The sequence below is a fragment of the Siniperca chuatsi genome, linkage group LG3 (genome assembly GCF_020085105.1).
Source record: "Siniperca chuatsi isolate FFG_IHB_CAS linkage group LG3, ASM2008510v1, whole genome shotgun sequence".
Classification (NCBI taxonomy): domain Eukaryota; kingdom Metazoa; phylum Chordata; class Actinopteri; order Centrarchiformes; family Sinipercidae; genus Siniperca; species Siniperca chuatsi.
Window position 1 is genome coordinate 20,646,331 of NC_058044.1, and position 24,464 is coordinate 20,670,794.

A 24,464-nucleotide genomic window follows, 5' to 3' on the forward strand; every position below is an offset into this window, starting at 1 on the left:
GCCAGCAACACTGGCAGGCACAAATAATACGACCAACTTAATCCATTCAAGGTGAGGATGAAGAAATTAGTCAGAGATGGTAGTGAGACTGACATTAAGATCCTTAATTGTAAAAAAAAAAAAAAAAAAATACAAAGAAATATGTTATTAATATTAATAACATATTTAATATTAAGAAATAATTACACACCTGCCAGATTCAGGCAAACAGAACTATTTCCAAATAATTGTATTTTATTTCCTCTCATTTCAGGCTGCTTTACTCGATCAAGCAAATAGTCCAAAAAGGCAGTAAAAATTTACCATTTAACAAGATAAATACATCTCTCATCATACATTTTTAAATTCTTCTAACATCCTAATGTGAACAAAGCTTATCCATAATGCATAATTATCTTGCAGCCCCATGTGGGCATCATAATTTAAAACTTGACAACTCCTGTCGGTTTCTCACTACCACCGTAGTGCACTCTTTGCAACATTAATTCCTTATATTTTAGGAAGCCGACATCCCTAATTTAGCTCAGCATCGCGTGCTGACAGTACATCCTGTGGAAGCTCAACTGTGTATATGGAGTGTGTCTGTGTGCATGTGCGCATGAAAGTGTGTGTTAGTGTGTGTGTCTTGTGTTTTGAGAACACAAACGTAGCTCGTGCACATACAAACAAGCTGACACACTGCTGTACTGCACACAGAGCTGACGGTGAATGCTGGGACAGTGGTCCCTGATAACTTTCCTAAAATGCACTCTGCCCCAGTGCTGGATCTTTATCTTAATCACCAGCTTCCTGGCTTTACCCCCCTTCAGCACACACATAAGCTCCAGCTTCCCAAAATATTAAAATGAGGGACACACACACACACACACACACACACACACACACACACACACACAAAGCATGACAGTAGATGAAAAATGTACATGTGGATTTTCTTGCTTTCCTGAGTGTCACACATGCCAACTGGAAGCTAATGGAGGAAATGGATCACATAGGCAGACTCCCTTCCTCACAGCACAGGCACAGCACAGTCTAGCCAAGAGGCCATATTTGAAAGGGGGTGAGAGATGGATTCATCCCCTCGTACATCTCATGTCATTCACCTTTGAGAAACTCCAGATTCCATCCAGTGAAGGAAAGTGAGAGAAAACACCCTGTTCTTGTTCAATTTCAGTAAATCATACACCAACTCTCACTGTTCGGGAGACAGAGGGGGAACTACACCAATTGTCAGCTCCCTGCAGTGTTAGGAATAACAGCTCTCGATATCCAAGATGCTCTCTTTTACAAGCTTGGCAGTAAGCTCTGTGGGGACACAACGACATACCGCCTACCAGCAAACTCAAACTAGGATGGGTTTTTTATTTTTTTTATTAATTTAAGCATCAAAGAGCATCTGTCCCAGATAAATGTTCTAGACGTAAGGAGGTGCTCCAAAAATGCCTTTGTGAGAAACTGGAAGGTGGCATTTGAATGCAGTGTGGGATGACTAAACAGGGGATGACTCCGGTCAAAATCCAGCAGTGTGTGTAAGCCCACACTACGCAAATTCTAATCCACTGCTGTGACGAGAGGTGATCCCAGTGAGGGTGGCAAACTATAACAGCACACTTCAAATTCAGCTGTCTCTAGGACTCCTATCTAGAAAAGCTTCACATTGGTGTGGGAGAATTTCATAAACAAAACCAGTACAATTTTATATTTTAGTGAGGAACAGAGCCAGAACAAAAATGTATTTTATTTTGACAAAAGCGCAGACTTGTGGCTAAAATAGCAAAATGCAAAGAAATAAAGCGAGAGCCTCTGCAGGGGTAACTTGCAGTTGGAAACAGATATAAGTGTTATTGGTGACAGCACAGTGATTAGCCTGTAGCTATTTAAAGACAACAGGGAAAGTTGGAGGTTAAGCATACAGCAATTTACTAACGAGGTACTAGCAAACCAGAAAAAAAAAGACTGAAATTCATAATTATGTAACAGAATTCTAATTAAAATGGCTTTCAGAGGCAAAGACTGATATAGAGCCATTGTTTTACTGTGATTGGAGATAGATATATCAGATGCATTCAAACAGTACGCAAGTCACCAACCAGCACAACAGGTAAATCTTTTTTACTTAATCTGATTTCAAAAACATGATAAAATCTTTCATTCAGACATTGAAGATGACCCAATAAGGTAAAGTTTGGGGATGCCTATTCACATTGCTTTTCAAATAAACTGTTCTAGGAACATAAAACCCAAACATTGAGAAAAACAATTATGAAGCACTCCAATTTTAATTCTCTGTGACAGAAATCAAGTGTGGCCACAACTAAATTTAAATGAATGCACAAGTCTAAATGTAGACTTAGCATCACTGATCATCACTGTGTGAGCAGCAATTCTGGTTGCTCTCTGCCATATGAACCCCAATTTCTCTCTCTCTCTCTCTCTCTCTCACACACACACACACACAAACACAGTTTTCCTTATCCTTTCTCTCTAGTGAAGGACAGACAGAGGATGTGTCTATGACAGGAAAGGCCCACGTTTCCTTTCTAAGGTTTCACATTCCTGGGATTCTGTCTGAAGACCACTGCAGCCCATTTAAAACCATTCCCCATATGGAGGGGGAAAAAGAGACCCAAGGCAGGTGAGCAGAAAGGATGGCTGGGTAGGTTTTTGAGTTTTGAGAGTTAATTTCTCTTTACAGTATTACTCTACATTTCTAGCTAAATGAACCTGTTGTTCACTTGTAGCACACTGTGCTGAATGAGAAGACATTTCATTCACATGTTGCTTACCCTACCAAAAATCATACCATGATAGAAAACCAGTCGTTATGCTACGCGGTGGGAATTCAATGTTATACTGCACTACTGTAAGTCTTAAAACAAGAATAATAGTGGTCTATCATCAAACACAAGTAAACATCTCATCACAGTGATACAATCTTAGGTTCTCTGTTCAGCTGTCGTATTTTCTGAACACCATCAGGTTTATCATTTGATGTGGCTGCCAACACAAGATGATGGGGATGGGGATGAAGGGTTGGAAATCTGGTCGCTACATAAATCCACCCATGCAAGTGAAACATAAAATGCTACAAATGCCATGTCCCTCCTATTAAGACCACAGGCCCTTTAGAGCAAACTAGAAAACGTTTGCCTTGTTACAAAATGCATATACATTATGTAGATACCACATAGTACAGTGGTATATCGCTTCTATGTTGTTCCACTATTCTTCTTTATACACCACATTGAAAGTCATTACCTAAACACATGAAGGCCGTTGGAAATTGCACCACAATGTGTGATAAGATGTCGCCTTTTTAAATCAACTGTAATATGTGATTCCACATCCACTAAAGCCGAAGTATGAAGCCACACACAATATGTCCTCTACCTCCTGAAATGTAACTTACTTGGAACATGACTGCACAGAAGATAAGTCCTAATGATTGATGTTTAGGTGTAGTTCTGTTTTAATGACGATACGGATAAACAAGTGTTAAAAAACATAAATTACTCTTTAGGACTATAGGATTAGATGGACGTTAGAACAGACTTGCCGATATCTAGCTTAAGTATTTCATCTAAGCTAACCTTTGGGAGAAACGCATTAATAATTATGCTAAAGTGTTAACCAGCAAAAAGTAGCGTTAGCCAGCTAGGTTAATACAAGGTAAACAGCGTTGTTGTCACAGCTAATGTTTGCTAACGAGCCAGGCTCACTGACTGACTTTCAATGCTGCTTAGTGCGTTAGCGTGAGTTGCATTCAGTTAAAATTAAAGCAATTAAATGCAATGAAAATTTTAAACAAGACAGAACATGAGTTTAATATGTTTATAATCACACAAGACACGTACGTCAGTGTCCAGCGGTACCATCAGCAGATGTTAGCTAACCAGGCTAACTTGCTAACGTTATCGAGCGGCGCAGGAGGGGGTTTAAATTCGCTTACCTGTCAACCGCAGCTTTACTGGGCCATTTCTCCTAACTCCTTGGCTAGACATCCCCCTTTGTGTTCCAGCTTGATGAAAATTCACAAAAAGTGTCTAATTCATGTGTCGGCGTGTGAGTTTTTCAAAAAGGTATCTCCCAAAACAATCCCTATGCTAGCTTGGGGTTAGCCTGTAGTATCCCATAGCAAATCACGCTGACTGTGTAACGTTATGCAACATACTGGTATCATAATCACATCGCTGGAATAACACTCTCACTTGAGCCCCTTTTCCTTAAAACAAAATGCAAATAACAACATCCCCAAATGCCCTTCACGCCGCGAGGCACGGTTACTGATACAAATCAAGTGAACAGCTCGCCCTCCATCCGGACAGGCTGCCTGTGCTGCTTTGACTGAGGTTGGTCGTGATGAAGGTAGCCTGTGCTACAGCAGACAGGCTCTGGCAGAGAAGAGAAATAAGAGCACATCCGGTACAATCTTTCAAAATACTGGGCATGTTTATTTTGGGCTCTGCTGTAAATGAAATGCATTTTCCACAAATTGTAATCACATGTGTAACCATTCAACTAAATCTATGTATGATGCCATTTTTTAAGGCTGCCTCTATTGCCTCCCATTGGCTACATACATTTTATATATATATATATATATATATATGTAAAAATGAGCATATCATTAAAGTCATTTTACCCGGCTTACAGTGGGGCAAATGATCAGGTGATTTTATTTTGAACGTAAAACCGTCTTTATCCGGCCTTAATCTGGATAACTTGATGCCATTTATGTCCACATGAACGGGTTTTTAAAAATCCTGTGAATAATCCTGTGAATTTACCTAGTTTCAATTTTTAATCTAAATACATCAATATTGAGTATCCACACTGGATTAACAGTAATCAGTCAGAGCTGAGTCATTTATCCATCGTCTAACAGAACCGTGACAGCCACAGTTTCGGAAGTCTATTATACTTGTCTTCACACGTGAAATGTAATATCTCTGGTATACATGATACAAAGGTCCAGTCACAAACAATCACGTATCAAATCATGTCATAAGGCCAGTTTATACTTAGGGTCTGTCACATGCAACCAATAAGATTTTTTCTGAGGGTAGTTGTAGATGCAGTTTAGTGAGAGAAATTACTCAGTCGGATTCTGCTCCTTCCTGCACCCTCCTGAGCTATCATGGCCATATACTGTAATATACTGTGAATGCATTGAAAAGATTTCATTCATAAAATAGTTTTACAGTGTGCTATAGACACAACAGGGTCATTTAGGCTCACCAGCATAGAGTAAGCACAGCGCCACCTAGTGGTGACATGGGCGCAGAATTACCTCCCATTCTCATAACAACTCATTGTTAACATCTCACCTCTTTCACATCTTTTCATCAAATAAATCAAGCAACCTTCCCTGTTCATAGCCTGAAACACCCATCAATAAAAAATAAAAAAAAACGTATGCATGAATACAATTTATTTACAACATTTTTTTCAGAACAGGGATGTTTTGTCTTTGTACTGTTATGTACAAGGATGAAATGTGTATTTAAAAAAATACAAAAATATCAACAAGGTAAGATTTTTTTTTTTATGTTACAAAGCGCAAGCTGGACATGTTAAAACTGGAAAGTGCTATGGTCTTCAGGGATCTGGAAGGCATAGCAGTCTGCTGTGGCTTCAGGAACCACAGACTCATCATCTTCATTCTGAAAGACCAGAGGGACAGCAGGAGAGAAGAAGCATTAGAGGAATAACCAAGTTTTAGCATGTTTTCGGGGTGGTTTCATCGACATGGATTCAGAGAGATTCTGTGGACTAGGACCATTTCTGACAGCTAAGAAAGGGTCTGTTGTGAACTGAAGGCAGATCATGTAAGCAAAAGAATGTTTTACTTTGAAAGCCTTTGGTCAGTGATTTGACCAGGAAAAGCAAAACATCCAATAAACATTAAAATGAGCATTGTCATTATATTGAAGGAAGCCTTGCAGAAACCATCTAGCTATCATCTAGCTCAGACTGCTGTATGTTGCACCAAACCCCACATTTATTCTGTGGCAACAGTAAGTAGCGAGGACTATCAACCGGTAAATCCACTTTGTACTTTACACTTATTTTAATTTTATACTTATATCCACTTTGTACTTAATTTATCTTGCCTGTATTTTAGTGTATTATATTTTGATTTGCTTAGTACTTCTATTCCTGTGTGCACAGACGTGATCTGCTGTAACAAAAGAGTTTCCCCTCTGGGATCAATCAAGTATTTCTGATTCTGATTAATCACACAAGTAACTTCTGCCACCCTCTGCCAAGACTCGTGTAATTTAATCTCTAAATCAGTCATATAATTGACAATGTAGTTGTACTGCTTCTGCCAGTAATTCTTTTCATGTTTGTACTCTGCTTGAATTGTTGACGAAAGTGGTTAGTATCATAATTGTAACAAACTATCCAATGACACTGAGCTATAGCCCTTGACAAAGACCTTGCAAAATTCAGCACATACACACATTTTGAAAAAGACAAAAGCAGGGATTAACAGACACAGAAGAAAATAAACTCTAAACTCCTCAAATGAGGCCACTGTGGTCAGTCAAGAATTTAAAACTCAAGTTGCATTCGTATACAAATCTCTATGGGTGTTTTCAACATTTGCGCGGATCGCTGTCGTTATCTCAACCATTCTCTCTTCAGTTCTCTGAACGGTCCACTTTCACCTACAGGACTAATCTATCACAGTTTAGCTGTAATTTCTGCTCGGGGAGTCTGAAGGGTACCCTGTTATCAGTAACACTTACCTCTTCAGAGAAGAATCTGTCTATGATGTTGAGAGAGGACTTGTAGACAGCTTCGTTGTCATGGGACTGCAGTGCCTCAATCTTGTCCAAACCACCCAACTCCTCAATCATTATGCACAGTTTCTCAATCTCACCAGTTTTACATGCCATCTGTGGAGAAAGGGAAAAAACACGTAAAGCTAATAGCTCCCTCGCCAAGAAATGAACCTGTGACCATCCATTTTAATCTGCGACTGTCAAGAATACATCTGGATCATTCAATTTATAATGTGACTGAGATTAAATTCTGCAAATCTTTATGTTTTCTAATCTCAGAAACCCACAGTGTTAATCTCCATTTCCCCTGGACCTAAAAACAAATGTCTGCGGGCAGAGTTTATTAAAATCATTTTCTTTTTCTAGGCAGTGGTCTAGCATTAGCCCTTAATCCCTTATGCATGGCTGGCTCCCTAAAGATAGTTTGAAATTTAGTGCATTTCCCTTCACTTGCCAAAACCCCAATTTTACTGCAGTTGTCCTTCAATTTCTAAAAAAGGACCGTACCAGTGTTTTTGCATGTTTTATCGAATTTATTTCAAATATATAATAGTTATAATAAAAAGTATCACCGCACACCAAATCTCTAGACATTATTCATTATTTCTATGCGAGATAAGAGAGTTTTCTGGGTGAAAAAGATGTGTTTCATAACCAGCTTTTTCAGGTCACTCATCAAGTTGCTCATAAAATCTACTTGACACATGGCACAGAGTGTTAACTGCAGATTTTTGATTGCACTACAAAAACAAACTTGCTGTGAGCAACTCCAATGCAAAGATAGCAACAGGGTTTTGACAATATACCTGTAAAATATTGCAGATTGCATCCAGGATAACCAAGATGATTTTGCTGTCTTTGGCTGTCAGCAGGTTGAGCAGAGGCTCCAGCACATTGCAATGGACCAGGTAGGCCACTTGATCCACCGTTCCACCACTGGTATAATTGGTGACAGCCCACACTGCCTCCTTCTGGGTCTTGTAGTCTCCCTAAAGAGAAATTATATCTGAAGTTTTAAGCCAGAGAAAAGTATAGAGATATACTAGAGCTACTACAGATGTACTTAATGAGCCTTTATGAATAAACATAAAATCATCATAAATTGGTACCTCAGAAATTATTTTATTTGTTCATAAAATAAGAAAACTATGCATAATCTGCAGCAGGTCAGAGAAAAGTTGGGGAAAATGTAAGTGACTGTGCTGGTCAGGTTATATTAAATTACAGAAAGGCCAATTTTTTATGACTGGTTTGTAAATCCCTTGCATGTAAATAGTTGGTAGTTGCTGTCTAGTACATGCAGCAGAGCAAAAGACAAGTACAAGTATATACTTTCATAAGTATAAGCGATCTTATTCATTATTTAATTATTTATGTCAACTTATTTGACAACTTTGTGATTCTGTGCTTAACACAGTAAAATACATACATGCACCTGAAATCCTCTGCACAGCCACATAATGCCACTGGTATATATACACGTATGTATATGTTCATGTTAGATATTAGGAATACTCCAAGACTCTGGTCTCAGAACTTGAGTTGGAGGTGCTGCCCTGTGGCTGTCCATTATTCAAGGAAGGTAATTAGGATGGGTAAAAACACAGAAAACAAATTTCCCAACACTGATCAATAAAATATAACTTGACTTATTAATTAATAAATCTCATTTGGACTATTGTAACAAGCCGGCTATATTTTCTGTCTGCACTTGCATTCTGACCTGTTGGAGAACCTCCACCAGGATGGGCATCAGGCCTGCATTAATAACCTCCTGGATCTGGGTGTCCTTGCCAGCAGTAATATTGGACACTGTCCAGGCTGCCTCTTTCTGGATATTGGGCTTGTGGTTGCGCAGCAGGCTGGGGAACATTGCCAGGGCACCTGCGTTCAGCACACACTGGGTCTGCTCATCTGTCCCAGTCACAATGTTGCCAAGTGACCGCAGGGCTGGAGTCTGGGAGGTGAAGGAGAGCGAGTCAATAATCTGTAGTGTTCACAATTTAGGAATAACATGTAGGAGAGATGATGACAATGATAATGATTTGATACCTAAACACTGTATGTACCTATACAGTACCAACACCCGACAGATAAATTTTCCACTAGTGCAGGAGTTAACAAAAGCCTAAATTCATATTAGGGCTAAATTTATTATGCATTATTATAAGACGTAATGAGAACAGAAGTTTAACAAATGACCTTAAGGGGACATTGGTTTTCTTCATCTTAGAAGGAAAAAAGGTAAAAGATACAGGAGGATGGATACAAAAAAGGAGGATAGATTGGGGTGTGAGGAATTTCTTGAAGAGTGAGGGTATTTGTGACCATATAATGAGCACTCTTGGACCTGACAGTACAAGCAATTATATTAAGGGCCACTAAGCCTTTCATCAAACACTGTCATGATGGCAGGAATAGAATCAAGAGAGTAGCTACTTCTGATGGATGAAGGTAATCTCCATTGAATCTTAACGTTGTTAACTGACTGAATATGACCATTGTGGACAGTGCTCAAAATGTTTCAAATGCCACAAATAACAGTAACTTTTGACTCAACACCACATACCACAATGGAGAGTTCCCCACAGGCTAGCAGCTGTACCAGGCGGGGCACCAGGCCAGCCTGCACCACCACCTCTATCCTCTCATTGGAGCCATCGGTCAGGTAGGACACGGCCCAACACGTGTCGGCCAGAATCTCCCTGTCGTCATGATGCAGGAGGCGCACCAGGGCTGGAAGCAGCTGCTGCACTGCCGTCAAAGGAGGTGCCGGGTTCTTGTTCCGACACAGGTTGGACAGGGTCCAGGTGACGTTGCGCAAGTAGCTTGACTGGTATGGTGGGTTAAGAGTCAAGTGTTATTGTAGAACATCAAAGTGTCATAACATGATAGTTGTTAGAGTGACATATACCATGATAGTGACAAGACTCCAGTTTTTTTCAGAGACCTATCTAAAAAGATCCATCTACAATATCCTTTCCATACTAATGCCAAACTGCTAATTTGGAGCATACATTTTCAAAATATTCATTAATTAAGCTTTTTTGTTTCTTTTTTAAGTTGCAAAGTGTATTACACATGTTCACATCCTCGCTGCAACGTTTTGAGGGGTTGATCATACATATGGCTACAGAGGCACACATGCACTCCTGACCACACTAAAAGGACAGTCCAGGCAATTATGTAGAGTATTAATTACATGACAAATAAATTGATTTGCCTACACCATAAAAGTCTTGGCATTTTGGAACAGCAGTCTGTCTCAACTGGAGCTAGGCAGTGTGATATATATATATATATATATATCTGGATAAAAGATATTAGGTCTTAACAGGACTGTTATGCCATGCAAAATAAAAATGTCTCTTAAAACCACCAGTGTAATAATGTTTCATGGAAACTCACAGGAAACACAGACAGATCAGGGCCTGCCAGCAAGGCTAGGAGTGGCTGGAGACCACCGTGTTTGATCACTAGGTCTCTGTAGTTGGATCCATCACCTAAATTAGGGGGGGAGACATTTACAGTCATTTCCTGTCAGCAGTGCAATCACAGAACAGAAAAAAAGCATTTCGGAGCCAGCCCTACATTGAACGAACCTTCAGCATGTTATTCAATTACCATAATATGCCAGGGCTATTTTCAGCATTATCTGTTCTAACACCTTTACTGACTGAGAAAACTGCCAAACAAGTGCTGATACTCTGATAGACCTTGGGTTCCTTATTATCTTGCATGAATCACCTTTGGATAATGAACTCAGTGTGTCAACAACACACTTCATAGTTTTAGGACACACCCTTTTACATTAATTCAAAAGCCCTCAACATTACAGCCTGTGGAGACCAACAACACCTCCAAAGGAAGCATAATTACACACAACAGATCCTCCCATCACAACCATCTAGGCAAATAAGCTGAACAATAATGCAGTCCAGGATGTAGTAATGGAGCGACAGAAGTAAAACAACTCAAATACAAAGAGATGTTGAGTGTTGTCAGCCTACAGTACCTGCGATGTTACCCAGGGCCCAAATGGCCTGCTCGCTGATGTGCGGGTGGGGTGATGTCACCAGCTTGATGAAGGATGGGATGGCCCCTCCTTCCACTACGGCGGTGGTCTGGTCTGAGGTACCTGAGGCGATGTTGGTCAGGGCCCAAGCTGCCTCAAACTGGATGGGGGGGCATTCAGACAATGCCAGAAAACTAACAAACCTTTGGATGAGGCCGGCAGCAATTATGCTGTCAATAGGTGGGTGCTTTTCTCTGGAAAGGAGCCTCCTGTACATCGGGGGGGAAAAAAACACAGTTTGGAAGTTAATAAAGGGAAAGTAACTTAAAGGAAAGAAAAAGTAAACTGATAGCATTGTTAAATGTCATTAGAGTAATCACTAGCTGGAGGGCTATACAGGGGATATCATTTTTGGGAACAGACAAATTGATACTCAACTAAAGCAAGATGTCCACAAAACAATATGCTTGAAACCTAACAGAATGCTGATGATTTACGAATAATATATAGGACAGATAATCAGATGACGAAAGACTGAGGAAAAATAGTACACACAAAAAACTCTTCTACGGGTGCTGGACTAAACAGGCAAATGGCAATGGCAAAAAGTAGAATCAAAGTGATCTAAGTTCATCCACATAAAAGTAGATCTGATTGATCGAGACATTGCACAGAAACAGCAAATAAAAAATCATTGTGGGAGCAGAGAACAGTATGAGGATTCTTCTTTTTGCCAGATGACTGAAGACACCATGTCTTCGGTTATCTGGACTGAAAGGATAAAATGCAGTTCCCATCTTGTTCCCATACAGTAACAAGATGGGAACAAGTTTATTACATTAGCACATCAAAACTCTTCAGTCAAGGTTCTTTAAAAAAGTGATTTCACCTGGCTGCCTGCGTGGCCTGCAGCTGATGATCTAGATTCTGGCTGCTTACACCTCCTACAATCTCCTCCACAGACCAGTGCTGAGGAGGCTATGGAAACAGAAACAGAAAGCATTACTTATTTACCCCTTAAAACTGGGTCAAACAGCATTCACTGGGACATGCGTGGAATATGTTTAGGTTGGGGTTACAGGATCAGGACAATGCAGATCAATAGTAAACAAAAGAAAAAGAAAGCTACACAGTCCTGACTTATTATTTCCTGGTTGTTGAGACTATTGTGTACACCATGCAAATTCAAAGCCATCATAACATAGTAACAAATTAATATTGACAGTGACTCTTAAATCAACTGAGAAGTGGGAAAACCTTCGCAGTGTTATCATTATGTAGACACTTAAGTTTGCCCCAAGTTTCTCATTGACCTTTGGCCACTGGGTACAAACCAGTTTTTATATCAGCCTTTAAGGTTCAATTTGAGAGGACGTTTTCTATTAGAGTAGCATGAAGTGCTGTTGTAGCTCATTCATAGCACACTAAATTACATAATCAAATGTTTCAGACATGGAAAACTGTTGTATTTATTTTTAGTAAGTGCGTCCTGTTTAGTGACCCCAGCCAAATCTGCGCTGACCATGAGCTCATCAGCTGCTGTCTACCTGTGCGTTGGGATCTATCTCTTGGAGAGGAGAGGCTGGCTCGTCCAGAAGGCTCTGGACGTTTCTCCTCTTAAGGATCTGATCATCTTTCTTTGCTTTTCGGAGCTCCACGTTGACTTCCGCTCTCCTGCGCCTTAGCTCCTGAAGAAGTCGACACCCATAAAAATACAAGATAGCATATATTACGATTAGCTACATCATTTATGTTGTAACTTAATGCTGGTCCAAGGCTGTTACTAGCAGAACTTACATTGGCATCTTTCCCTTTGTTTTTGAACTGGGTGAGTCGAGCTCCGTTGTCGTTTCCAGCTGACATTCCTGACCGTTGAATAAGACAATCGATTCCACTAACGTTATTGGCAGTCCCTGTTCAAAGATGATAATTTAACGTTAAAGATTAAACGGTTGTACCAACGGCTGCTTTCACTACCGTCCTCTGGTTAACGTTTTGCTAGCTAGCTAGCAGGCGGTGAATTAGCTAGCAGTTAACTAGCCGCTTGTCTTGGAGCCAAGCCGGTTATCTAACACCATGTGGCCCATCGCACACGGAGTCTGTCTGGTGAACCAACACACAAAAACCCGCCGAAATTCATAGGAAGAAATATTATATATTCAAATTATTAGCAAAAACAATATTTTAAACAATTAAAGTAACTATATATTTATTTAAAATGTATATTTGGCCACAGAGCATGTGCGCTGTCCTTACCTTACAGATATCTTGTTTTTTTTTTTTTTTAGAATGGCCGTGACGTCATGTATATACACGGCCCTGTTTCTTGCTTTTTCGATTGGTCAGTTGGACTATAAGCACCGCCCCTTTGCCCACGTTTAAAAAAACGCATTGAACGACAAAGCCGTTGTCAAAGGCAACCGCTGTCAGTATCGCGAGATAAAGCTGCCACTTCCTTGTGGGCTGGCTGGCTCTTCTTGTGGACTAATGTGGCTATGTCTGAAATACCTATTGTACCGTGGGTAACATTTAGTACACTTGACAAAATCTCAGATGCATAAATACACGTCTTGTCACTGGTTTTGATTTGTCCATTAATTCTGATAAATATTATTTTTTATATTTAACTGCGTAATGACCCAGTGGCCTAATGGATAAGGCATCAGCCTCCGGAGCTGGGGATTGTGGGTTCGAGTCCCATCTGGGTCGCATTTAGCTTCCTTTTCAGGGTTTAAATCTAAGTCGCTTTTCACTGTGATTTGGACGATACAATATAGAAAGTCTTACACTGGAACCAGTAACTAGTCGGAGCTGGAACTCTGATAGACAGCCATTCATTCATTGTAGCCAGGTGGCGGGTCAAGAGATGAATTCTGTTAACAGTCACCTTTAAACCGAGCACTATGGCTTCATTAATTATGATCTGAACCTCAATTATCAATGCCAACAAAGTTCAAATAAGTCAAAGGAAATACATGTAAAGGGCAACAGTTCTTCTGCCCACAGTTTAACTCTGGCATTAAATCCCTTATTTTGCAGATTAGAGCAGCCACAAAATTGAAATTTGAATTTTATATACTGCTAGAATTCAATAAATCAAAATGCATAGTTGCAAATGTCTGTAATGCCTTCGGCACTGTTAAGCACATTTGATGTTTTGTCAATTCTTTCTTTCTTTTTTATTATAACTAATGCAATTTATTTTCATACTGTCCCTGCTTTGTTCTAGAGCTGCTATATGTAATAGGTATCAGACATATGCATATAATCTGCATAGTTCAATAAAGCTGTTTTTAAAAAAATGAAAATGTTGAAAGTGGAAAAATACAGCAACAGTGTATAAAATATGGTGCAAAACTAAAACAGACAATCAATACAAAATAAATATGCACAGCTGCAGCATAATGCTGGGAGGCCTCAGCTCTCCAGTCCTGTAGAGGGTAGCAACAAATGGGCAAATGATGGTCTGAGAGAAACCTGACTCGGGTCTTTATGTAAAAGTGAGGAGCAGAGCAGCAGAATTACTAAGTACAAGAGCAAGTGAATTGTGATTGCGGGCTTTTGCATGTGCATTTACTTATCTATTTTTTCATGTTCTTTATCTACATATCTTCACAATATCACACTGTTAAATACTGTTTCTATGCAATGCAAAACGGTTGACCTGAGTTTATTTAAAATCATGAGTTTTGCCTGCCCTCCAGTGGTCACAATGAGAAACTGCAGCAAACCACAAATTCATCAAGCAAGTGTCAAAGCAGAAAGTATAATATAGAAACACTTCCGGTGCTATGCTACTGTGTCTGCCTTGGCGCTAGTAGAATTAAACTTTTTTTATTACAGAAATGTACCTTATGCAATTAATTTACAGACAAATGGGAATCTGAATTATTCATCAGTCAAAAGAACATACAGAGTAAAAATTGTAAAAAGAAGTAAAAATTGGAGACATGACAAAGTTAACTACCTTGCGTGGATCAACTAAAATGTTACAATTTTTTTTACAAATTTTTAATTAAATTTTCAATTAATTTTACATGAATTTGCAATTAATTTTTTTTACATGAAATATTACTGTAACATTTAAATCCTTTATAAAAAATTAAAAATGCGTGTACCATCACCACATCCTACTTGTTTCTAACTGTGACCACTAAAGAACAACAGTCAGTTCATGATCATTTCTGCTTGTTTCTGACTTCTTCAGTTTGGTCACTTATTTTGAAAGTATTTGCCGGATGCTTTATCGTGTTAGAATATCTGCAATAACGCAGCTGACCGTGACCACTAGAGAACAATTAGACGATTATAAATGTTCATTTGTGTTCTTATCAGGTTGCTTCAGTTTGGTGACTATATTGTGAAAGTATACACCGGAAGTCTTAGTAGCTGCATCGACGCTGGCTTGACAAATATCGTGCTGCAGTTCCTCACCGTGACCACCAGAGGGCAGCAACGATTCATGACTCTAAATACACTCAGATCAACCACCAGCCTCCACCTAGCAGCTCGTCAGGCTCATGTTGGTGGACAAGTTGCTATTTTGCTTTATGTTTTATTTGTTTTCAGTCCAGTCGATGGTTTAAATTGTGCAGCAATTTGTTTGAGTGTAACACAAACCATTTAGTAACTGTTCATTCATTCAGTCTTCATGAGCTGGAAGAGTCAAGAGCATTTACATTCAGTGTTGCTTTCCCATCCATCCAAAGATGCACTTAAGGTTTCTTCTGTGGATCAGCATTGACTAAATATCTAGCAAACAATCTTAGAAATAGTGTTTGAATTCAAACCTGATTTCTTTTTAGTTTAGAGAGGTTTGGAGTACGAGTTAAATTTTGTTTCATATTTATTTTCATTATTATTAACCCAAGATTTTCCTCTTAGTCTGTGTTTTGGTTTGTTTTGTAAAAAAGAAAAAAAGAGTTTAATGAAATCTCAAGTAAAGAGGTAAAAGTGAAACACCAAAGTATGGTTTACATTTTGCAAGTGCCTTCACCATTTCAAGTGTTGATTGTAAAAAAATATATATATATATATATATATATAATTTCTGATGCTCTGAAGTAGTGTATTTATATTGTTCACCAAAATGACAAACTCAAAAAAACAATCATCAATGCAGAAGATTTTTAACATTCTGTTGGACACCAGATACAAAAGGGTAAAACTAATTCCCTTTTAAATAAAATTCTTCTGGTAAACAACAGATAATATCAACACAGAGCCACATTTCCCCCTTTATATTGTAAACAACAATGGCAGCCTTTTTAGAATCCATTTATGAATGAAAGGAGTGTCGTGTCAAAGTGTTTATTTCTGTGTTAGGGACGTCCCACCATCTCCTTTTCCACCCCATCCCATCTCATTCCTGAGCGGCCTGTATAAAAATCCCAGCTCCGTAGCAGACCTTAACGTGTGTCCACAGTGAACATCCAGGATGACAGGGATTATTCTCTTTCTCTTGTTTCTGGGGTTTCCTCTTTACAAGACAGAGGAGCATGTTGTCAATGGTGAGTGTAAACATTTTTTTACTACTCAGAATGGTAAGGATTTGTAGCTTTGTACGTTTTTCTTATATCTACATGCTCACTTGCTTTACATGTTGCCTTTCTTTGTGATGAGGTCTATTAATTGTACAAGTCTAATATCACAACAGTTGTGGTTTGTGATTCGCTGTTTAACACTGGGGGATCTGTAGTTTTGGATCTCACCAGTAGAATAAACATTACATCATTGTTATTCTGTAATTTGTCAAAAATATTTCTTAGGAAAAAAAACTACAAAATGTACAATAATCTGAGGCAATTTTGTCTGCATAATTCCCATGGGGCAGTATTACATCCCCAAAAAAATTATATAATTTGATTTAGATAAAACGCTTAGTGAGTAACATTTGACATCATTCTATAACTTTGATGGATTGGGGACTTTTATGACTTTGTTTCATTTTAAAGATGAATATCTTAGCTGTAGATTCTTATCAAGTTAGACATTTCCAACCCACACATGCTAAGGTCAGTGAGTGTCACACTGTAGAAAAAAGTGTCTGATACTGAATTACTAACACAAACACGTGTCAAACTTTATTAATAAAGAAAGATCCTGAACCATGAAATAGTTTAAGTTTCAAGGAACATCCACAGTTATTAGGTAAATTAAATGAATCCATTGTTGGAGCTGACTGTAGGAGCAGAGGGGCTTTGATATTACATTAACAATTGGAGGAAATGTCTAAGTACAACCTTTTGTCTGTGTCAACACAGAGCTGTACACCCTGATAGAAAAGGGGCAGGCCAGCTTTGTGGATCCGGCTCCGAGCAACCAAAGCCGGCTGCTGGTTAAAGAGCCCTCCCTGCCCATCAACGAACTGCTAGAGAAGAGCAGCAAGACCGGCGAGTCCAAATTCACCCTCCATCCTCTACCCTCTGCTGTCTGGCCAAAGCACAGTGACCTGGCCCCCATCCCCCGCGACCACAGTCCCCACAACAAGAGCAAAAAGGGCCCCAAGAGCGACCGTCTGGTGGAGCACAACAGCGAGAAAACCAGAGGAGAAGTCGCCGGTCTGCTTCCCAAAACCCCTCTGACGGGAGCTACAGCTGCTGCCTCCAACCGCACCCTGCAGAAAACCAACCAGGACACCCAGTCCAACATCAGCCCTCCTCAGCAGAGTGAACCAGACGGACACCCCAACTCCAGACCCAGGGGTCCACCACACACACAGCCTCAGGCTCAGCCGCACCAACCGGCCCCCTCAGCCCGCAGAGAGCCCCCCAACCGACGGCTGGACCCAGAGGAGAACCGGCCGGGGAAGGCCAGTCTCTATCAGCCAGGTATCGGTGCAGCGACCCGGAACAACAGCCGCCCGCCCGTCGTCTTCAACCGGCGCTCCTCCAGCCTGCTTTACCAGTTCGACATCCTGAGGCGAGGTATGGGAGGATTTGTTGTATCCTGACCTGTGTATCACCACGGAGTCGTCCACATATTCAGGATCTTTGAATGTAACTTTATCGAGCTCGATCTTGAGCGCTATCATTTCTTAAACTCCCCTTTGGGATTACATATTTCAAAAGATTGAAACGATGTAAGAGTTTAGCCATCTGGGGGAAAGTATTTATTACCAGTAATAATCTGTGCATTCGGACACTTGGAAATATATTACACAATCACAATGACAAATGACTCAAACCAAGTACAGCAGTTTTGTATCAGTCACAGAAGGGGGAAAAAGCTGCATTTGGATTTCACTTTTTTCTCATGTAAAACGTGTTTCCTGCAAAGTTAAAAATGCCTTCGAGCCAAACGGAAAAACAATTGTTGATGCATCCGGGTGGCCTGTGGGTTGAACATGCTGTCCATGTCATTGCAGTGTTTGAGTCCGGCAGGGGACCTTTGTTGCATGTCACCCCTCCCTCTTCACTGTCCCCTGTCTAATAAAGGCTTAAAAATACCCCATAAAATACCCTAAAAAATACATTCGTTTTCACTTTTGTGGAAACAAGTCACACCATATACAGTAACACACAGGAAGTGATAATGACAGTGATGGTTAGTGAACACCCCCTGCCACAAACTACCAAACTTCCCTCTGATCTGGCTGTTTGGGAGGCAGAGCGAGCGAGAAGCTCCGGTGCGGAGGTTTTGTAATGACAACCGTGTCCTTTTCTCATGACGCTGCAATGAGAGTCTGTCCCTGTACGGGCCCACGGCAGACAGTCCCTCTCTTCTTCTCATCCCTCCGTTCTGTCCTCCGCTTGTCTTCTTCTCCGCAGAGTCCGACTTCACACACGATGCCTTCTGCATGAGCGAGTGCAGGAAGGAGAAGGAGGAGAGAGAGTATTACTGCTACAGTGAGTTTGGTATGTACCCGGTGAGGGACAAAGATAGAGCTCGTCAGAGCTAGACGGACAAAAGTAAAACCAACTTTTAGGGTACTGATTGGTCCATAATAGGTCGATTTTGTCAAATAAGTAACATTGCTGAACACATCCGTGTCTGTGTGTAGAGAGTTATTAACTAATAAATTAGCTATCTACTGCTTAAAATGTGAGTTTTGATAATAATGTAAAGCTGTGGTGTCTTAACATGCATTCGGAGACTAAGTAACAGTTTAAAAGAATAGTTCGACATTTTGTGAAATATGTTAAGAAGACTGATACCACTCTCATGTATGTACAATAAATATGAAGCTCCCGCCAGCAGCCGGTTAGCATAGCTTAGCATAAAGACAGCAAACAGGGGTAAGCAGCTAGCCTGGCTCTGTCCAAAGGTAAAGAAAATCCGCCTATCAGCATGTTGGAAGCGCACTACTTAACACTTTACATCCCGTTTGTTGAAACAGTACAGAAACAAAAGTATAAATACAGATATTATATGCCATTTCTCAGAGTCTCTGCTTGTTGCCTGGCAACCTCACAGTGACTTTAGTCACATAAACCCCATAAAACTTCAATATGTCATTTTTCACACTTTGGTTTTTGTACAGATTAAACAAACAAGATGTAATGTGTAATTAGTGAGCTTTAGAAGTGCTGGTAGGTGGAGTTTGTTACTGTTGGACAGAGCCAGGCTAGCTGTTTCTCCCTGTTTCCGGTCTTTGTGCTAAGCTAAGCTAACCGGCTGCTGGCTGTAGCTTAATTTTAACTTGATACCATTTTGAAGATAGAGTATCAATCTTCTCGTCTCACTCTGGTCAAGAAAGCAAATAAGCATATTTCCAAAATGTCGAACTATCCCATACATACATCTAAAATTTACATTGTACCTTTAAACCCAGAGTCAGAGTGGTATGACTTTCCATCATTTTGACATATGATGTTTTTCATGCCCCTTAAACAGCTGTCAACGGGATAGTTCACGACATCGATGTGTTGCGTAAAGGAATACGCCTCATTACACTGATGGTGAGCAGTGATGGCTTCTACAAGATGAGTCGTCTCTATGTGACACCAGACAGCTTTTTCTTCAAGGTTCGGCTTCTGGTCCTGGACACCTACAAGTGCAGCAAGCCCTGCCCTGACATCAAGCTCGGTGAGTGTAGCAGGGTCGCTCGAAAGCCCCCTAAAACAAAAGATCTGGATGAGAAAATCTGTTTAGTGCAGTGAAAGACTAAAGTGACTGTGAAAGTGTAATTATACCTATTAACTATTTCACTTTGTTGTTAGTTATTGAGTGGTTTATTAAAGAATAAAAAATGTCCTTTGATTTGAAGTGTCAAGACCCATAGATTAAGAAGTCTAAAGTCTTCTTTTGAGGGAATTCTGTTTTCCTGAGATCAACAAAAAGCTGTAACAGCTACTCTGTTTAGTGCAAACATGAAAATTGCTCGACAGTGCACCTTCTCCCCGTCACTTCAACATTCCCCCTGTGTGTTCCCAAGGGACCAGATACATTATAATGGGCCAGATCTACCACCGGAGGCGGCATCTTCCCAATGACCTCCTGAACCTCCTGGGGGGTAAACTGAAGCCTGGAGACGGCCTCCTGCGAAGCAACAACTACGTCAAGAGGTTCAACAAACGGAGGCACCAGAAAGCCCTGGAGGCCACCCGCTCCAGGTGTAGGTGAAGCAAAGATAAGACTATCGCCCCCTGCTGCAGGGGAAGAGACACTGCAGCTTACCTGAACTGATCATAACTAACCCCTCAGTATTGTGCAAAACAAAAGACATTTTGCAGAAGGCATGGATTTACTTTCTTATGGACTGCTATGATGTATCATAATCCTGGTTCATCTTTTTTACTCATCTGTAAAGTTCCTGAAGTACTGACTCGTGGGTCTCTTTAATAGAAAACGCAAGAAACTTCAATTAAATGGATTTTCCATGATGTTTTTGTAATGTATCAAACAAGGCTGTCCCCTCAGCCCACTGTTATTTTATCAAAATAGCAACTCCACCCGAACTACTCATTCATTCATGGCTGGTACATGAAGTCCCTAAATCGAAAAGGTGTAAAAACTTTTAAAGGTAAATCTGGCTTATCTGAAGCACACATCTTTCCATTTAGCACGAAATTAGTTTATAGAATGGGTGTATTTTATCATCTTGGATCAGCATTCACATGGGCATTTTTCTGTTTTATTCATGTGCATTTAATAAGCCTATATTTGTGCTGAGAAAGAAACATTGTCAGATCCTTTATTCTCACTATAATCCAAGCACACATATAAAGACACATACAGATAAGATCAATGGTTCAAAGTTGTTTTTCTAGCTGGCGCAGTAGCTCCTCTGAGTAAATTTCCAAAGCATGCTCCCATATTTAACAATACCAGATCCAAAACAACACTTTTACACGATATATCGAAGAGAAACGTATTTTCCATACAAACATTTTGACTTTTCAAAATAATGCCAGTTGCTTAGCACATTTTTGGAAATGTAGGAACCTTGGATCTCATTGTACAAATCCAACATTTTAACCATGTTGATTCCTCTGATTAATCGATGATGCTTCTAAATTGATATGAATGCAAAATGTTGTATTGCACTGAATAGTATTGTTTTGTAACACCCAATCCCATGCATGCTGTCACTGTGGTTGTCATTGGTAAGCAGGAAATGCACTATTATTGTTACAAGGATCAAAGGGAGGGAATGAAGGGCCTGAAAAAGCAGCAGCAAACCCCCAGTGGAGGAGGAGGAGGTGGGAGAGGACAGGACCTTTGCTTGTCATGAGAGCGGCTTATTTTTCTAACTTTAATTATGTGTCTATGGTGAAATATCTGCCATAGTAGACGGGGACATCAAAAAGGGCCTTGCTGAATAAGGAGGGGGTGCGTTGTTGTAGGTACTAAGCCATAAGTCTAATCGCAGTAATCTGATCCTCTTCGCACCTGGACACATGACTCGGAAAAGTGCCTCCGTCACAGCTCCTCTTTGAGATGGCTCTTGTTTTCTTGCTTACACACAAACACATACTCCTCCGGGAAGGGCAAAGCTCAAAAAAGGATATTTAAAGTATTTAGGCAGGATCAGAGAAATAGGGAGGCGGGGGGCAAGGTGGAGGAGAAATAAAGGTTATGTAAAATGACACAGGGAACGGATTGAAGCAGAAGAGGGGGTGTTGGGTCTACCTTTCTAAAGGGATAGCTTCTTATTTAATCAGAAATCCCTGGCCTGATTGTAGCACGATCCTGAGCTCATGCTTCTTATGAAAGGGAAAAGATTTGCACTGAACGCTTACATTGCTTTACTATACATGAACCCAATAAAAATGTGTATTTGTTTTGTACTCAACGACCCGGTGAGGAATTTATTTGTCTTTAAACCAACCCTCACGCTATCACATACATCTGCCTACTGACTGAAACATTGATCCTCATTATTGTTCCCAGTGATTGCATGAGAAGGAACCCCCAAAGTAAGACACTCTAATTAGAGTTTAAGAACCATGGTCTCTCTCTGGCCTGCGGGAAGAGAGACTGACTTGGGAACTTGTACATTGAGGCAGGCAGAGCTAAGCCTCTTTTCTCCCCCTCTGTCCGTCTGTCAGCTGGGCCGGTCAGTTCCCAGGCTCGAGGAAGCCTCTATCTGGGATCAGCGCTGGAGGGAACAGATGCAGGCGGGCAGGAAACAGGAGCCTGCTCCACATCTTGGCTACTATCGCAGCGGGAGGACATTCCTCATCGCAGAGGATGTAAAGGAGGAGGAGGGAGAGAAAGAGGGGAGAGAAGAGAGAGGGAGGTGGGAATATCTCCCTAAGTTGCTTCCTGTGTGATAGCCCCCAAGCCACAAGGGGGGAGTGAGAGAAAGAGGCAAGGGTGGTGGACTGAAACCACGCGGGGCTTGTGGTCATCTGCAGTGCTTGCAGCATCCGTGCAAGCCTCTGGATTCATTTAGCGGTTTGTGTGGGGAGTTAAGAGAGGGAGGTGGGGGAAAAGGGTGTGAGAGGAGAGTGAAAGGTCAACCTTGGAGGTGGCTTTTATGTGTCATGTTGAAAATGTGATCACAGGAAGAGTTTGTTTGGGTGCGTATGGGGTCATGACCTTGTCATTCAGCACTCACAAGTATGCACACATTTCCTCTAAAGGTCCAGATAATTGACAAGAGTTAGTTGAGGGTTGAACTTGCCATGTAGGGCCGGATTAACTCGGGCCCTGGGGCGAAAATGAGCTGTGGGCCCCAACTGACACCCCTGTTTCCTCCAGTCTCTGTGCATTGTGTCTGTATTAGTTAGTAATTGGTTTGTTGTTACTTGATTAAGCGCAAATGCGCAAATGTATTTAATAAAATACATCATGTAAGCACATTATATAGCCTACTAATATATAATGTGCTTACATTGTTTAATATATACATACATTTATATGTACATGTATGTGAATATATATATATATATGTATATATATGTATGTATATATATATATATATATATATATATATATATATATATATATATATATATATATATGTATATATATATATATATATATATATATATATATATATATATATGTATATATATATATATATATATATATATATATATATGCCACACAGTGAACCTGAAGGCTTTTGCCCCCGTGAAGGTCTGGGGCCTTGGGCAAGTCCCCACTTTGCCCTGTTGGTGATCGTGCCTTGTTGCCGAGCAGTTCTTTTCCTGGGATTTGAGACAAATGATCTCTCAACAAGACTAAGAATCTACAGCTATGCTGTGAGGCCGTGCTTTGAGCTTAATGCTAATGCCAGCATGCTAACATTCGCATAATGACAATGCTAACATGCTGATGTTAAGCAGGTATAGTGTTTATACCATGTTCACCATCTTATATTAGCTGGTTAGCATGCTATCATTTGCTGATTAGCACTAAACACAAGAACAGCTGAGGCGGACGGAAATCTTTCATTAGTTTGACGATAAACCAACGTATTGGACAAATCTGAAGTGATGAGGATGCCAAAAGTCAGAGGATTACCAGAGTGCTTACAGTTCATCCTGAGGGGGGCTTGAATGTGTGTAGCACATTTCATTGCACTCCAGTTGCTGAGACATTTCACTCAAAACCAAATTTGAACCTGCTTGAGCTTGAAGAAAAGTCAGAGGATCACCAAAGTCATTAGGATTCATTGACTAAGAACGTCTGTGCAAAGCATGTCTAAAAATTAAGAATAAAAATGAAAAAATGTGTTTTCAACACATTCACTTAAAGAACTAAAACGTGATATGAAGTAGCAATGTCAAAAGGAGAAGTTAGCAGGGAGTCATTTAGACTGTATTGTGGTTTGCCTTGTATATGCTTCCCATTGGCCAGATGACAAGTCATTTTATTAAGTATTTTTGGGTCTCCTTTTTAAAAAAAATTAAAGACAGTAGTAGGGTTGACAGGAAATAAGAGACAGAGATGCAACAAAAGTGTCTGGCAGGACTTGGATTGGGCATGTTGCAGTTCATGGTAGGTGGTCTTAACCTCTAAACCATGAGGTTCCCCCATAATAGGTCATTTTAAAGGTATCTCTTATCACGCTATGCAGACGATGTTCAATCATACATCTCATTTAAGCCTCATAAAAGCAAAATCCTGTAACTACTTAAACACTATAAAAAATGGATGGCAGATAATTTTTTCAACACTGACAAAACAGATGTTATTTCTGCCACACCCAGCCTTGTCCCTAAGCTAATGGAAGGTTTTGTTTCTTTTTCCTCTGCTGTTAAATC

General features: G+C 40.2%; 3 protein-coding genes and 1 non-coding gene across 6 annotated transcripts in view; 2 read left to right on the plus strand and 2 right to left on the minus strand.

Moving 5' to 3' along the window:
• LOC122873896 (E3 ubiquitin-protein ligase SMURF2-like) overlaps positions 1-4,395 on the minus strand; it is a 67,258-nt gene extending 62,863 nt beyond the window's left edge. For 2 of the 3 annotated variants that reach the window (XM_044191209.1, XM_044191207.1), the window contains exon 1: positions 3,950-4,395. In XM_044191209.1, coding sequence (XP_044047144.1) covers positions 3,950-4,001 — 52 coding nt within the window. In that variant the 5' untranslated portion in view covers positions 4,002-4,395. The remainder of the gene's footprint in view (positions 1-3,949) is intronic. The other variant, XM_044191208.1, reaches the window with a different exon arrangement.
• Positions 4,396-5,414: 1,019 nt separating this feature from the next.
• On the minus strand, positions 5,415-13,149 carry LOC122873897 (importin subunit alpha-1-like). Its single transcript, XM_044191210.1, has 11 exons — positions 13,063-13,149; positions 12,604-12,719; positions 12,354-12,494; positions 11,696-11,784; positions 10,807-11,075; positions 10,200-10,294; positions 9,361-9,624; positions 8,515-8,748; positions 7,598-7,780; positions 6,756-6,905; positions 5,415-5,663 (listed from the first exon to the last, which is right to left on the minus strand). Exons 2-11 carry the CDS (start codon positions 12,667-12,669, stop codon positions 5,574-5,576), a joined length of 1,581 nt encoding a protein of 526 aa, XP_044047145.1. The 5' UTR covers positions 12,670-12,719; positions 13,063-13,149; the 3' UTR covers positions 5,415-5,573.
• A 293-nt stretch (positions 13,150-13,442) lies between these two features.
• trnar-ccg lies at positions 13,443-13,515 on the plus strand. Its single transcript has one exon. It is a non-coding gene; the product is annotated as a tRNA-Arg (tRNA).
• Positions 13,516-16,161: 2,646 nt separating this feature from the next.
• Positions 16,162-22,037, plus strand: LOC122873733. Its single transcript, XM_044190847.1, has 5 exons — positions 16,162-16,316; positions 17,070-17,732; positions 18,576-18,662; positions 19,642-19,833; positions 20,183-22,037. The coding sequence occupies exons 1-5, from the start codon at positions 16,244-16,246 to the stop codon at positions 20,368-20,370; spliced, it is 1,203 nt and encodes a 400-aa protein (XP_044046782.1). The 5' UTR covers positions 16,162-16,243; the 3' UTR covers positions 20,371-22,037.
• The last annotated feature ends 2,427 nt before the right edge of the window (positions 22,038-24,464 follow it).